This window comes from Podarcis filfolensis (assembly GCF_964270895.1).
Source record: "Podarcis filfolensis genome assembly, chromosome: 13".
In the NCBI taxonomy this organism is placed as follows: Eukaryota; Metazoa; Chordata; class Lepidosauria; order Squamata; family Lacertidae; genus Podarcis; species Podarcis filfolensis.
The window spans coordinates 23,632,076-23,648,391 of NC_139615.1; the positions used below are offsets into that span (position 1 = coordinate 23,632,076).

Consider the following 16,316-nt stretch of genomic DNA (forward strand, 5'->3'; position numbering starts at 1 on the left):
GCAGGATTGCCATTCAACTCAACAGGTGATGAGCAAAGGGGTTGATCCTGATGTGGGTGATGATCTACAAGTGGTTTTCAAGGTGCTTATGAAGCATCGCTCCCCCAGGTAAATACCAGTTGACAATTTGGGGGTGGAGATGATGTGCTGCAAGCAACTTTCCTTTAGATGGTGATATATCAAATGGTGTATGAGAATTCTCAACTTTTACCAGATCTTGTAAAGCTATGCAGATAATATTCAAGGGAGGATCTAAAGAAAAATGTATGGGAAACTGGAGATTGAAAAAGTTAGTCTATGAGTATCATCATACACATAAACACACACACCATATATATGCCATATAGATACCATATATATATCTCATACACTATATATATCCTGTGTGATTCCTGCTAGCACACACACTTGGGCTCTTTCTCCTTCCTCCTTTCTCCTTCCACCTGCCCCTCCCAAGCCCTCCAAATTTGACTCTTGGTTGGGTTAGAAGAACCCTCCAAATAGTATGTGGGAGAGAAGGGGAATTGTTTCATCAGTAAGCTTCTTTACTGATGGGACATTCACAATATCACAATGTTAATTACTACCCAGATATAAAAACAATTCCAAATCCAATACAGATACCTACTGGGATAAAAATCTGCACTCAGAAGGATTCTTGAAATATTAAAGTTTTCAACAGGCACCAGAAACATTATAGAGATGGTAGTTCTCTGATGTGTAATGGGGGAGGGGCCCTTCCTGATTAATAGAGGCTTGCTGGGATTTTACCAAGTATCTGTGCTTGATTAGAAATTAAGAGAAGTTGTGATATGCATGACTGACATCAGCTTGGCAGCAGGCTCCCCTCCCCACATACTCCTAGAACCAGGAGAGGGGGAGCAAAGGTAGGCCACATGCAGGTGCAGTCTCCAATTGTTTTCAAAAAGCCCTGGAGAGAAGGAGACACAGATAGCTGTGGGGAGGCAGGAACTTTCAGTGTGGGCAACAGAATTCATGTAGTCAGAACTACTGATTTCATGGAGTCAGTCATGAGCTGCTGTGGTCATTAGGCATGAAACTCAGATCTGTCTCACTAATAAAGAGTTAACGCCAGCTTGAACTGTGTGATTTATTGACCAGCTTGCCTTGTGACCCAAGGCTTTATGTGGTGCTGCTCATCATTAACACTGGCAATTAGAGGTTTCCATGCCAGAAGAATTGCATGCAAATGAGTACATTTGCTAAAACTGTAGTGGAATGATTAGTTCCCCTCTTAGTTTCGTTATTCTCATGCTACCCTAGACAAACAGGCTTTCAGTTAGCAAAACTGACCAAAATATATTATTGTTTCTGTACAACCCTAATGCTGAGATGTATTGAATTCCCATGAGAACTAATCTCTAGGAAGACAGAAGATATATTAATAAATTTCTTCCCCATGTTGATAAATGTTTGTTGTCCTATTAGATACCAATGTAAGTGGATTCTTATAAAATTGCACGTTTGGCTGGAGTGGCATTTAGTCATTTAATTGCACTGGAGAAGTAAAAGAATATGAAGAAAAATAGTAAGATACTTTCTTTGAATTTTCTGAAAGAAATGAACTGGTCACCCTCCCTTCGTCATCTCTATCTGTCATATTCTCTCCTGCACCAATAGTCACTCTCTCTACCTCTGTTCACAGATCTGGCATAATACAAGGTACATCAACATGTGTTGCATCTATTTTCTGGATATTTTCAGATGTTTTCATACTAGGAAGTGAATTGCAACTTTCATTGAATTAATTTGCTGTAGATTTCTAACTCAGAGGTCTACAGTCGGCAATGGGACTAGTCACTGATATTGAATGTAAATTCACATTTAAATTGAATATCCATTTTTCTCATCTAGGAAAATATCTGAGGAGTTTTAAAAACAGGATTTTATATTTTTTTTAGTTCTTAAAACCCTGGTGATGTTGAGCCCTGTCAAATATTTAGGGGAAAGGTCTTGTATATCTTAGGCAAATATTAACTGAAATAATACTGTGACTGTCTGGATGATTTTGTGGCAATTGTGGTGTGGCTTCACATTATACTCTGTGAAGCCTAAATTCCTTTTTTTTCTTTAGGACTTATTTTCATTTCGTCCTAGCTGATGTTTATATGATGTGTATTTTACTATGGTATTTTCTCTCTCTTACTTTTGAATTGTAACTGACACGTTATTTTTTTCTTTGGACTGGTTACAAGTCCAAACTTCCCTCTGCCCATATCACCCATCATATTTCTACCACTGTTCATCTGCAGCCATTTGTTGGATACCAATTTCTTTCCCATTCTTTTGAAATCTTCCATCCAGTGGAAAGGAGACAACCATTGTCACGTAGGAAAGTGCCTCATGCTGAGTCAGACCATTGATACCTCTACCTCAGCATTGCCAGTGGGGGAAGGTCTGCAGCTTGGTGGTGGAGCATCCATGTTGTATGCTGAGGATCCCAAGCATTTTCAGCTAGGGCAGGTGGGAAATAATGTCTGATGGTCATTCATTGTAGTCAAAACTGAGCTAGATGTACCACTGGTTTTGACCCAGTATAAACTGGCTACCTATGTTGTTATGTACACCAGCCTCCCTGAACCTGCTGCCCTCCTTAGGTTTTGGACTACAATTCCTTTGACCCAGGCCAGTGCTTAGGAAGTTCTAGTCCAATACATCTGAAGGGCACCAGGCTGGGGAAAGGTGGGCTACCCTGACTGGCAGCAGCTCTACAGGACGTGAGGCAGTGATCTTTCTTAGTCCTCCTTGGAGATCCCATATGCTGACCTGTGGAAACATGCGCTCTTTCCCTAAGCTGGGACCTTTCCCATTAAATTAGAAGCTTACTGTAGTTTTACCAAGCAACTGTCCCTGATGAGAAATCAAGAGAAACAAAGGAATAGTAAAAGCCCTCCTTAGTAATTAGCCGGGTGTTAAAGATGATGACTATTGACTGTGATGAGCAAGCTCATGTCAGATTCACACTGTCATCATGGTTACTAATAAATTATGAAATGGCCTTTTGCTTTCTAAAATTGAGCTATGGCATTATATTAGGGAGGGGGGCAGAATATCAGGCTAGTATTGACTGGAATTTGACAACGTTATTGTGTATGTATCTGATCCACATTCAAAAGATTCAGTCAGCAGAAAGTGGGATATTTGGCACCTAACTCCTTCAAATAGTCAAGCTCTTAAGGGAAATAGTGAATCAGTGGTCTGAACAAATAATAATGACCTTGCAAACATAATTGCATTGCTAATAATAATAGTACTAATATTCACAGCCATCATCATCATTTTCGGGCTCATTCTCCCCCCCCCAAAAAAAATTACTGACTCCTTCAGAACGTTGCTGCCTGCTACAATAACTAAACATCATCATCATCAACAAAAACTTAAATTAGAGGGGTAACCATCTCAACAGCGGTATTTCTGCTTCCTTCCACAGCAACCTAAATAAAATGGGCTCCCCTTTTAACAGCTGGTTTCTTCTTCCTTCCATAGCAACATGAATGTGAAGAAGCAGAGCATGGATAATCAATCATCTTTCTCAGAATTTCTCCTCCTAGAATTCTCAGAAGTTCGGGAACTACAAATTCTACATTCCATTATATTCCTGGTATTGTACTTGGCAACTGTCACAGGGAATCTTCTCATCATCTCTGCAGTAGCCTTTGACCATCACCTGCACACCCCCATGTACTTCTTCCTGATGAACTTGGCCATGCAGGACCTGGGACAAGTTTCAGTCATTAATCCCAAATCCATGCTCAATTCCCTCATGAATACCAGGTACATTTCCTACTCTGGGTGTGTTGCACAAGTACTATTGTTTATGTCATTTATGGCATCTGATTTCTTTCTTCTCACAGTCATGGCATATGATCGGTATGTTGCCATTTGCAAACCATTACAGTATGGGATGCTGATGAATAGGCAAGCCTATATTCAAATGATTAGCAGTGTGTGGATCAGCAGCTTTTTCTATGGAGTGTTACACACAGGAGGAACCTTTGCATCCCCCTTTTGTTCCAATGTAGTCAATCAATTTTTTTGTGAAATCCCGCAGTTACTTAAGCTGGCCTGCACTGATTTGTATCTAATGGAAATAGGAGTTCTTGTGTTAAGCGGTGTCATTGGGATTGGCTGTTTTATCTTCATCATCATAACCTACGTGTACATCTTCACTGCCGTGCTGAAAATCCCCTCAACTGAAGGAAGGCGAAAGGCTTTCTCAACCTGCCTTCCCCATCTCATAGTTTATGGCCTATTTGTATTTACTGGATACTTTGCGTACTTCAAGCCTTCCTCTAATACCTCACCACATCTGGATTTGGCATTTACAGTGATGTATTCCATGGTTCCACCCTTGATGAATCCAGTAATCTATAGCATGAGAAATAAGGAGATTAAAAACGCTCTATCAAAGCTACTGCGTTTGCGTCACTCCTCTATGAAAAACTTTTCCAGTCTTATTTTGTGAAGGATAATATCTGTATAGAGTATAACATTAATTATAGAAAACCTGAAACTTTGAAAAAACAGGAAACTTTGAAGCAGCTAAATAGATTTAGCTTTGTTTTCTCAACTGATCTAGAAGGGGTAAATTGCTCATATTGCAAATTGTGAAAATTGGTGTAGTGGTTAAAATATCCGTCTTTGCCCTGCAGCCCTCTGCATGCTTTTTTAATGATTTTTATTGGTTTTACAGATTTTACAAATTTCACCATCATAATACATAATACATACCTTATTCCTATTAACCTTAATACTTTAACTCTAAACAAGTTTGTACTTCCCTCCTTCCTTCTTCTGGTTTCTCTATATTTTCTATATATTTACACATTTGTCATGTTTACATTCTATGTGTACTTAATAGTATGGAATAATACTATTCAAAATTTAATTAAATATACATCCTTCAATTGTTGTAATATATTTGTTCAATGTTCTTAAATCCAAAACGAATGATTTTTAATAAACATTATGAGGTCTATTTCATTCCCGCGAGTGTCTATTTCCAAACCCTTCTAAAACTAGTAAATCGGTGTTATCCAATTTTATCCAATCACCCAACCATGTTATACAGGCAGCCTCATAGTAAAGTTTAAGGCCCTCTGTATGCTTTTTCTCTAGCTCCCATCATAAGTGACTTTGGGCTATGCTGCTTGGGCTAATTCAATAATCTATGGCCTTTAAAAGTTGGTGGAGTTGTTGTTTTTGTCTGTTACTCTATTGTGTATTTTTGTGTTTTTATATTCTAAACTGTCCTGTGATCCACAGATGAAAGGTGGTAAAGAATTGCTGTGGTTGTTGTTTGGCTTAATCTGAATTTTATTAACTGTAATAAGTTGAATGAATGAATTTTCTATGGGAAAGTAAAGCAATGGGAATTACCGCTCACACCTTGAGCAGTGGGCGGGGTTTGCAACCCAGCTCAGGCTTCCTGTGACAGGGTGATGCTCCTCTGCATGCAGGCCATCGTTCTACTCCCTCACTGGCTAGCCAATCAGCTGCAGGCTGGGGGGTGGAGCAAGGTAAGGAGGGCTCCAACTGACCTTCCTCCCACTCGGTCTTTGGAGCAAAGCAATGGGAAACATTTTAACCCACACTTATACCACTACACCTAATTGTGGTTGCCTATCCATGACTGGACCTAACGGTCAGGGCTACCTTTACCTTTACCCTCCAAAATGTTCCTATTTTCATCAGAGGAATGTTGGAGGGTATGTGTTTTCCTTGACTTTTGCCTGGCTCATGTTAATGGTTCAGAGTGTTTGTTCTGCTTGCACCTTTGATACAAGAATCAGCTCCTGGTGAACTATGTATAGCTCTTGATATAACATCTTTCTTGTCCATTGCAATGGAAGGCAACAGTCTTTCTCTTTTTTGTAATAGTATTTTGTTCTTTTTTCCATATCCAAAGTTACATTTGTTACTCAACAATTATATTCCAATCCAGCAAAACTAGTGACTTCCCGCTCACCCAACATCGATGTTTATAACTCAGATTACATACAATTGCATTTTAAGGTTCCGTCTTATCTAATTTAATTCTCTCTAACATGTTTCTTAATATATTCTGCTATTTTCTTACACTTCAAACCCTGCTGTGATCTTCACATATGGGGATTTTTTTTTTATGGACTAGAAATGGTTCTAGTCTTCTTTAAAGGAGTCCAAATCTGTATCTTTTATCAATGCCATCAATTCTACCATCTCTGCGTATTCCAAGATTTTCATCAACCATTCTTCCTTCATTCCATTTCTGCTGCCGTAGTCACCTATAAAAATATCATTGAGGGATTCTTTGGGATTTCGTTGTCTAATATCCCCAGCAGGAAGGATTCCCGCCTCCTGGAAAAGTCACTCCCCCCTTAATTTCAATATGTCCCCAAAAGCCTTTGAGAAGTCAACAGACTTCCTAACTCCAAATGTGCAGGGAGGACCAGATGAATGCATTGCAAACTGACGGGGGAAATTGGAGTCAGCATTAACCTGTAGAGGAACTCTGCTGCACAGGAACACTGAGGATTGCTTTTTGCTTAAATTTATGACTTAGAAACCAGGAAGATAAGTCTCCCTATGCCCAGCATTTCAGAAGTTCTCATCTTCATCCCAGATTTATCCCATAGAAGCAGCAGAATAAATTTCATATTTCAAAAAACCCTTTTCTGATTAGTTTTGTTTATTGCTTGACAGCTCGAAGGAGAAACAGAAGGGCAGCGATAAACACACAATCAGTATACAATCTTCATCCTCTGAATCTTGCCTGTCTGCAGAATAAGGCATAACCTTTCCTCTACTATCTACTGGTTATGTTCATCCCTTAACATTCCAGTGGGCTAGGATCACTTTCATCTCTAGATGAGAGAGGATGAATGTATCAGTGATTGGTTGTGGTCTGCACTAGTTGACTTTGCAATAGACTGTCTAAAGTTGAGCATATATTCCTTGAATAAACCAATATTTGGTTCTAGGTGTGAGTTCTTTAGTTGATACAAGGGTTTACAGTACACAAAACAAGTCACATTTATGTCTCTACTCAAAATTCCTTGCAGAACTACTCGTGTGGAGTTGACATGCAGGTGGGACTTGCTTTGATAGTTTCATTCTCACTTTAACCTTCTATAAGCACAGGTAGCTCCTTTTACAAAAGGTTTATAAAATGTGAAAAAACTCCATCTGGGTGCAGTGCTAAAGCATCAGGAACATTCAGACATACAGTTACTACTTATCCCACAGGTGCTGGTTTTAAGAGGCACTCTTTGCCAATGAGTGGTATTGCTCACGGTCATGATCATACCTGCCCAAAGCCAGGATTTGCAGCCTTAGTTAGAAACCAGCCAGCAGCAGAGAGGCTTGGATTTCTCTCAGGCAGAGGAGAGCTGGCACCTGCTGACTCCATGTCCTCTTGTTGAAACTAAAAGGAATGCGGATAAGACAGTAGCTAGAAGCAGGCTGGAACAAGCAAAAGCTTTCAGGCAGGCACAAAAAGCAAGAGAGAGAGCTTTTCATTTCTTTTCTTTTCTTTCTTTCTTTCTTTCTTTCTTTCTTTCTTTCTTTCTTTCTTTCCTTCCTTCCTTCCTTCCTTCCTTCCTTCTTTCTTTCTTTTTAACTTTTATTTTGCTTTAAACAAGTACATATAAATATAGACAACCAAAATTACAAGGGAGAATTCCTTAATAGTAATGAAAAAACCTTTAAAAACTAAAAAAAATCGAAGTACATGACACAAAACATAAGCAACTATGGGAAAGATAAAAGAAAAGAAAAAAGAAAAATAGAAAAGAAAAAAGAAAAAGGAAGATGAGCTAAAACAGGAAAGCTCATCTATTGTACACTTCCATCAAGCTCACAACAGATCATTATTCTTATCAATTCTCTCTATCTGCATTCCAAAGGAATCCCTCATCTTGGTATCAGGGAGCACTTCTGAGAGAGAGCTTTTCTTCACCGGAAGAGGAGTTGGTTGACACAGTGAGCCCAAGAAGCTGATGAATGGGAAGGGTTTTAGACAGAAAACACACCAAGAAACGTAAGGTTCATAGGTTCAGTATACTCTGCAGACATTGGAAGCATTCCTCAGAAGGGTCAACTTGGGTGTACTAATGGACGCTCGGCGAGACCACCCTGAGGCTAATTGCTTTGTTTGTGATAAATCTTCAAGTTAATTACTCTGGCGTACTGTGTTATCAAGCCAGCTGCCTGGACTCATTATGCTCATTATTAACATTGATAGTTAGAGCTATCCATGTCAGAAGAATTTCATACAGATGGGTATATCTGATATAGCTGTTGTGGAATTATTAGTTCCCTTCATAGTTTTGTTATTCTTATGATAACCAAAACAAACCGTCTTTCCTAAACAAATTAGCAAAACTAAACAAAATGCAGTATTGTTTCTGTACAGCCCTAATGCTGAGGTGTGTTGAATTCCTGTGAGAGTAAGTCTCTAGAAAGACAGGAGAATTATTAATAAGTGTCTTCCCCATGTTGATTCATGTTTATTTTCATCATAAATCCAACTGCTGGAAGACTGCTATAAAATTGTAGGTATGGGTGGAGAAATATGCAGTCATTTAAGTCCACTGGAGAAGCATACTGGAGAGAACCCTATGAAGAAAAAAATTGTAAGATACCATTCTATATTTTTCAATTGTACTTACAATGAAAGTAATGTATTGGTCATCCTTCCTTTCTTCTTTCTCCCTAACTGTCATATTCTCTCCTACACAGATAGTCACTCTCTCCTGCAACGATCTGCCTTTGTTCACAAATCTTGCATAACACAAAGTACCTCAGCATGTGTTGCATCTATTTTCTGGATATTTTCATATACTTTCACACTAGGAAGTGAAGTGTAACTTGGATTACATGAATTTGCTATAATTTTTCAACACTGTGGTCTACAGTTGGCAACAGTAAAGTGGATGATTAATAATAATAATAATAACAAACCTAAATAAAATGGGCTCCCCTTTTAACAGCTGGTTTCTTCTTCCTTCCATAGCAACATGAATGTGAAGAAGCAGAGCATGGATAATCAATCATCTTTCTCAGAATTTCTCCTCCTAGAATTCTCAGATGTTCGGGAACTACAAATTCTACATTTCATTATATTCCTGGTATTGTACGTGGCAACTGTCACAGGGAATCTTCTCATCATCTCTGCAGTAGCCTTTGACCATCACCTGCACACCCCCATGTACTTCTTCCTGATGAACTTGGCCATGCAGGACCTGGGACAAGCTTCAGTCATTATTCCCAAGTCCATGCTCAATTCCCTCATGAACACCAGGTACATTTCCTACTCTGGGTGTGTTGCACAACTACTCTTCTTTGTCTTCTTTGTGGGATCTGATTTCTTTCTTCTCACAGTCATGGCATATGATCGGTATGTTGCCATTTGCAAACCATTACAGTATGAGATGCTGATGAATAGGCAAGCCTATATTCAAATGATTAGCAGTGTGTGGATCAGCAGCTTTTTCTATGGAGTGTTACACACGGGAGGAACCTTTGCATCCCCCTTTTGTTCCAATGTAGTCAATCAATTTTTTTGTGAAATCCCACAAATACTTAAGCTGGCCTGCACAGATTTGTATCTAGTGGAAATAGGAGTTATTGCTATAAGTGCTGTCTTTGGGATTGGCTGCTTTATCTTCAACATTATAACCTATGTGTACATTTTCACTGCGGTGCTGAAAATCCCCTCAACTGAAGGAAGGCAAAAGGCTTTCTCAACTTGCCTTCCCCATCTCATTGTTTACTGCCTATTTGTATTTACTTCATACTTTGCTTTCTTTAAGCCTGCCTCATTACATCTGGATTTGGCATTTACAGTGATATATTCCATGGTTCCACCCTTGATGAATCCAGTAATCTATAGCATGAGAAATAAGGAGATTAAAAATGCACTGTCAAAGCTATTGCGTTTGCGTCACTCCTCTATGAAAAACATTTCCAGTCTTATTTTGTGAAGGAAAATTCTGTCTGCAGTATAATACTAATGATAGGAAAGTGGAAATTCTATGAGGAAACTTTGAAGCAGCTAAATAGATTTAGCTTAGTGTTCTCAATTGTTCTAGAAGGGTTATATTGCTTATATTGCAAATTGTGAGAATTGGTGTAGTGGTTAAAATTTCCTTATTTGCCCTGCAGCTCTCCACATGCATTGGTCTCTGGCTACTATCATAAGTGACTTTGCGCTATGCTAATTAAACAATTTATGGCCTTTTAAAGTGGATGGAGTTATTGTTTTTGTCTGTTACTCTATTATGTATTTTTGTGTTTTTATATTGCAAACTGCCCTGTGATCCATGGATGAAGGGTGGTATAGAATTGTTATGGCTTTTGTTCTGCTTAATCTGAATTTTATTGTATTTCAATTATGGTGCATTGACTATAATACGTAAGTTGAATCAATGAATTTTCCATAGAAAGGTAAAGCAATGGGAAACATTTTAACTCACACTTACACCACTGTACCTTACTGTGGTTGCATACCCTCCAAAAGTCCTCAGATAAAAACGTCCCTATTTTCATCAGAGGAATGTTGGGGTGTATGTGTTTTCCTTGACTTTTGCCTGGCTCATGTTAATGGTTCAGCGTCTTTGTCCTGCTTGCACCTTTGATACAAGAATCAGCCCCTGGTGAACTATGTATAGCTCTTGATATAACATCTTTCTTTTCCATTGGAATGGAAGGCAACAGTCTTCCTCTTTTTTGTAACAGTATTTTGTTCTTTTTTCCATATCCAAAGTTACATTTGTTGCTCAGCAATTATATTCTAATTCAACAAAATTAGTGACCTCCCGCTCACCCAACATCGATGCTTATAACTCAGATTACATACAATTGCATTTTAAGGTTTTGTCTTATCTAATTTAATTCCCTCTAACATGTTTGTACATATATTCTGCTGTTTTCTTACACTTCAGTGCCATCAATTCTGCCATCTCTGAATATTCCAAGATTTTCATCAACCATTTTTCCTTCATTCCATTTCTGCTGCTGTATTCACATATATAAATAGCATTGAGGGATTCTTTGGAATTTCATTGTCTAATATCACCAACAGGAAGGATAATTTCATTATGTTCCCCAAAGCCTTTGAAAAGGCAACAGACTTCCTAACTCCAAATGTGCAGGGAGGATCAGATGAACACATAGCAAACTGAGGGGAAAAATTGGAGTCAACATTAACTTGTAGAGGAACTCTGCTGCACAGGAACACTGAGGATTGCTTTTCGCTTACATTTATGACTTAGAAACCAGGAAGATAAGTCTCCCTGTGCCCAGCATTTCAGAAGTTCTCATCTCCATCCTAGCTTTATCCCATAGAAGCAGCAGAATAAATTGCATATTTCAAAAAAAACCCCCACCTTTTCTGTTTAGTTTTGTTTATTGCCTGACAGCTCGAAGGAAAAACAGAAGGGAAGTGATAAAAACACAATTGGTATATCTTTTGTAATAGTATTTTCTTATTTTTCCCATATCAAAAGTTATGTTTGTTACTCAACAATTATATTGTAATTCAACAAAACTAGTGACTTCCCGCTTACCCAACATCAGTGTTTATGATTCAGATTACATACGATTGCATTTTAAGGTTCTGTCTTATCTAATTTAATTCCCTCTAACATGTTTATACATATATTCTGCTACTTTCTTACACTTCAAACCCTGCTGTGATCTTCACATATGGGAAAATAATTTTTATATAGACTAGAAATGGTTCCAATCTATATAACAACAACAACAACAACAACAACAACAATAATATAACATTCTAATGGGTTAGGATCACTTTCATCTCTAGATGAGAGAGAATGAATGTATCAGTGATTGGTTGTAGCCTGCACCTGCTGACTTTGCAATGTACTGTCTAAAGTTATGCATATCATCCTTGAATAAACAAATGTTTCTAGGTGTGAGTTCTTTATTTTATACAAGGGTTTACAATATACACCTAAAAACAAGGCACATTTATGTCTCTACTCAAAATTCTTTGCAGAACTACTCGTGTGGAGTTGACATGCAGGTGGGACTTGCTTTGATAGTTTCATTCTCACTTTAACCTATTATAGGCACGGGAAGTTCTTTTTACAAAAAAGATTATAAAATGTGAAGAAACTCCATCTAGGTGCATTGCAAAAGCATCAGGAACATTCAGACAAACAGAAATAACAATAATTAAGTATTTATTTTTACCCTGGCCATCTGACTGGGTTGCCCCAGCCAGTCTGGGTGGCTCCCAACAGAATATTAAAAACACAAAAAAGCATCAAACATTAAAAACTGCCTTCAGATGTCTTCTAAAGGTCAGATAATTGTTTATTTCCTTGACATCTGATGGGAGGGCATTTCACAGGGCAGGTGCCACTACTGAGAAGGCCCTCTGCCTGGTTCCCTGTAACCCCAGTTCTTGCAGTGAGGGAACTGCCAGAAGGCCCTCGGTGCTGGACCTCAGTGTCCAGACTGAATGATGGGAGTGGAGACGTTCCTTCAGGTATACTGGGCCAAGGCCATTTGGGGCTTTAAAGGTCAGCACCAACAATTTGAATTTTGCTCGGAAATGTACTGGGAGCTAATGTAGGTCTTTCAGGACCGGTGTTATATTGTTTCAGCGGCCATTCCCAATCACCAGTCTAGCTGCTGCATTCTAGATTAATTGTATTTTTCCAGGTCACCTTCAAAGGTAACCCCATGTAGAGCATATTGCAGTAGCTCAAGCGGGAGATAACTATAGCATGCACTACTCTGGCGAAGCAGTCTACGGGCAGGTAGAGTCTTAGCCTGCATAGCAGATGGAGTTGGCACATGATTGATATATGAATATTTCTCCTAAAAATTGTATTTTCCCACAATTATGCCTAATACATGCATTTTGCAAACAATTTTTATTTCTACTATGTGTTTAATTCCTGTGGGAGCAAATCTCCAGAAAGACAGAAGAGTTATTAAGAAATCCCCTCCCCATGTTGACAAGTGTTTATTATCATAGTAGATCCAAGTGTAGGAAGATTCTTATAAAATTGCATGTATGGCTGGATAGATATGCAGTCATGTCATTTCATTTCAATGCAATGAAACAGATCTGAAGTGGAGAGAAATCTATGAAGAATAATAGTAAGCTGCTTATACTCATTTTCTCAATTGCACTTGCAATGAAAATAATAAATCCCTTCAACTCTCTGCCCCCTCTCCTCTTCTCTATTTCTCTGCCATATTCTCTCTTCCACATATAGTCACTTTGTAACTCTCTCTTTGTGCAACTCTCTTTCTCTTTTTATGGCTAGCACAACACAAAGTACATCAACATGTGTTTTGTCTGTTTTTGTGTTTCTATACTTTTCATTCATGCCAGTCACAAGCTACTTTTTTTCTTTATGCTGGTCACAAGTCCAAACTTCCCTTTGTTCGTATCATTTTATGTTCTCATTTTGTATTTTTATTTTAGATACTCTACAAACTTCAAAAAAAAAATTGATAGCAGTGTACAATTTTTCAGTTGTACCACAAAATGCCAAGTTTTGCCTATCAATAACTCTGATGAAAGCCTAATTTATGTTGCTTGTTAATATTATTGGCATGGTTGGGATTCCTCTAATGTGAATTGCTCCAATGTTCTTCCAGTCTTTTGAACCCTCTTCTTGCAGGGTTGGTGCACTATCTATCTATCTATCTATCTATCTATCTATCTATCATCTATCTATCTATCGATCTATCTATCTATCTATCTATCTATCATCTATCTATCTATCTATCTATCTATCATCATCATCTCTTTATTTCTGAAAAACTTACAGACAGCACAGGTCTTCACTGCTCATGCAGTGCATAAGAGAAAATCTTGTGGGGTCTTTTTTTAGGGAAATCATATGATACAATCTGTTCTGATCTATGTTGTCACAACTTATCGCTGCAATAGGTTGACTAGTTAGAAGGGACACTGTAAATCAAGTCAGGAACAATGCCATCTTCTTTTGCAGACAGTGCAGGACTCTTTCTTGACATACTTTTCTTTTTTTTAATTCCCTTTAATCACTTTGTTCCGCTTTCTTCCACAGCAACATGATTGTGATGGAGCAAATCATAGTTAATCAGTCCTCTCTGTCAGGATTTCTTCTTCTAGAATTCTCAGAGCTTCGAGAGCTACAGATTTTATACTTTGTTGTGTTCCTTGCTTTTTACCTCGCAGCACTTACAGGAAATCTTCTCATCATCTCTGCAGTAGCCTTTGACCATCACCTGCACACCCCCATGTACTTCTTTCTGATGAACTTGGCCTTACAAGACCTTGGCTCAGTTTCAGTCATTATGCCGAAATCCATGGCCAATACCATCTTAAATACAAGGTACATTTCAAATCTGGGATGTGTTGCTCAAGTACTCTTTTTTCTCTTCTTCATAGCATCAGATTTCTTTCTCCTTACAGTCATGGCATATGATCGGTACATTGCCATTTGCAAACCGTTACAGTATGAGATGTTGATGAATAGGCAGGCCTGTACCCAAATGATCATTAGTGTATGGATCATCAGCTTTTTCTACGGAGTGTTACATACTGGGGGCACGTTTGCACCCCCTTTTTGTTCCAATCTGGTCAATCAGTTTTTCTGTGAAGTCCCAGAGTTACTTAAACTGACTTGCTCTGATTTGTACCTACTTGAAATTGGAGTTCTTGCATTCAGTTTAGTCATTGCGTTAGGCTGCTTCATCTTCATCGTTGTAACTTATGTGTACATATTCAGCTCAGTGTTGAAAATCCCCTCTAGTGCCGGGAGGCAAAAGGCCTTTTCAACTTGCCTTCCACATCTCATTGTTTGCTCCCTATTTGTATTCACTGGATACTTTGCTTACCTTAAGCCCATATTTAATAGCCCACCACACCTGGATTTGGCATTTACAGTGATATATTCCATGGTTCCACCACTGATGAATCCAGTAATCTACAGCATGAGAAATAAGGAAATTAAAAATGCTCTGTCAAAGCTGTTGGGTTTAAGACACTCCTCTATGAATACCTTTCCCAACCAATTATGTAAATGTAAATTCTGTATATAACTCTAATGATAGGAAACTGTAAGTCTGATGAGGAAAGTTTGCATGAGTTACATATATTCAGCTCAGAGCTGCTTTACAAGGCAAACTGAACTAACATTCAAATTAGAAGAGCACTTTTTATTATTAAGCATTATGAATGTTCCTAATAGTATCAACTGTTCAAAAGTCATACAGATGTTTTTCAGAAGGTGATGAACAAGAGTCTTAGATGTTTTTATGTATAGACTAAATGTTCATCCATCAGGGATGTGTAGTAACTGGTTTCCTGCTACAGCAAGATATTGAGCAAGATAACCTTTCAAGTCACTCCCTGCTCTGATTCCTTGATGCACACCAATGCAGAATCAAAATTCCCTTTGTAACATGAAAACAGGCTCATTCTGTAACACTAGCTCAGCTGCGCCAATCAGTCTTTACATAGACATTGAATTATGTATGCAAAATTGAAGTTTAAATTAAACTGATTGCAAAGGAAAAAAGTATCACATTTGTATGTAAGTCTGTATGCATTTATTTATTTATTATTTTAAAAATTGTTTCCTATGAAGCATTTCAAATCTACTTCACCATACAACAAAACACATATATAAAATGCAGGAATAAAGTGCATCACAGACTTGTGAAGGAAATGCCTTTGCACCGCAAAATTTGGGGACCCAAGCCTGCAATAGAATGATGGGAAGTTTTGCTGTTGATTGATTGATTGATTTTAAATGTACCAAAGTTTGCCAGCTCTGTTTACTGTATTGACTGATGGTTGCTGACTTGCCCTGTCGACTTGCCTTGTACGCAAATATGAACCTTGTGTTTGTGTAAAGTTGGCAATGGCTAAACAGTTATAACAAATACTATGTATCCATGTGTTAGGATGTACCAGGCTTTGTCATAATTTGTTAATTAAATGCTAATTACAGAAATGTATAAAAGACTTTGTACTTTCCTTGTTTGGGGCGGTACCTTTGGGTTGTTACCTGATGTGCAGCAGAAATAAATAAAAGAGCCAATTTTGGCTTGGCTTGCTTTGAATATTCCTTAGTTGCATTTTCATTCAAGAAGCTCCCTATCTGGGAACAGACAGGCTTAGCATAACCAGCCACTCCATTGACAAAATGATTCCATATATAAAAACAATTTGAAATGCAATGCAGGAACACGTTCCTCTTCAACCAAGTCTTTGGCTGATTAACATCCTATATACCTTTATATGTTTTTGTGGGAGGGTATTGGTGTGTTTTGTTTTC

The 16,316-nt window shown here is 38.2% G+C and overlaps 2 protein-coding genes across 2 annotated transcripts; both read left to right on the forward strand.

The window, feature by feature from the left end:
- Window positions 1-3,511: 3,511 nt before the first annotated feature.
- On the forward strand, window positions 3,512-4,486 carry LOC310746645 (olfactory receptor 14A16-like; the record flags this gene model as incomplete). The annotated part of the gene is made up of 1 exon (XM_083580627.1): window positions 3,512-4,486. One exon carries the CDS (start codon window positions 3,512-3,514, stop codon window positions 4,484-4,486), a length of 975 nt encoding a protein of 324 aa, XP_083436753.1.
- A 4,555-nt stretch (window positions 4,487-9,041) lies between these two features.
- LOC310747420 (olfactory receptor 14A16-like) lies at window positions 9,042-15,075 on the forward strand (the record flags this gene model as incomplete). The annotated part of the gene is made up of 2 exons (XM_083581791.1): window positions 9,042-9,304; window positions 14,367-15,075. The coding sequence occupies 2 exons, from the start codon at window positions 9,042-9,044 to the stop codon at window positions 15,073-15,075; spliced, it is 972 nt and encodes a 323-aa protein (XP_083437917.1).
- Window positions 15,076-16,316: the final 1,241 nt, after the last annotated feature.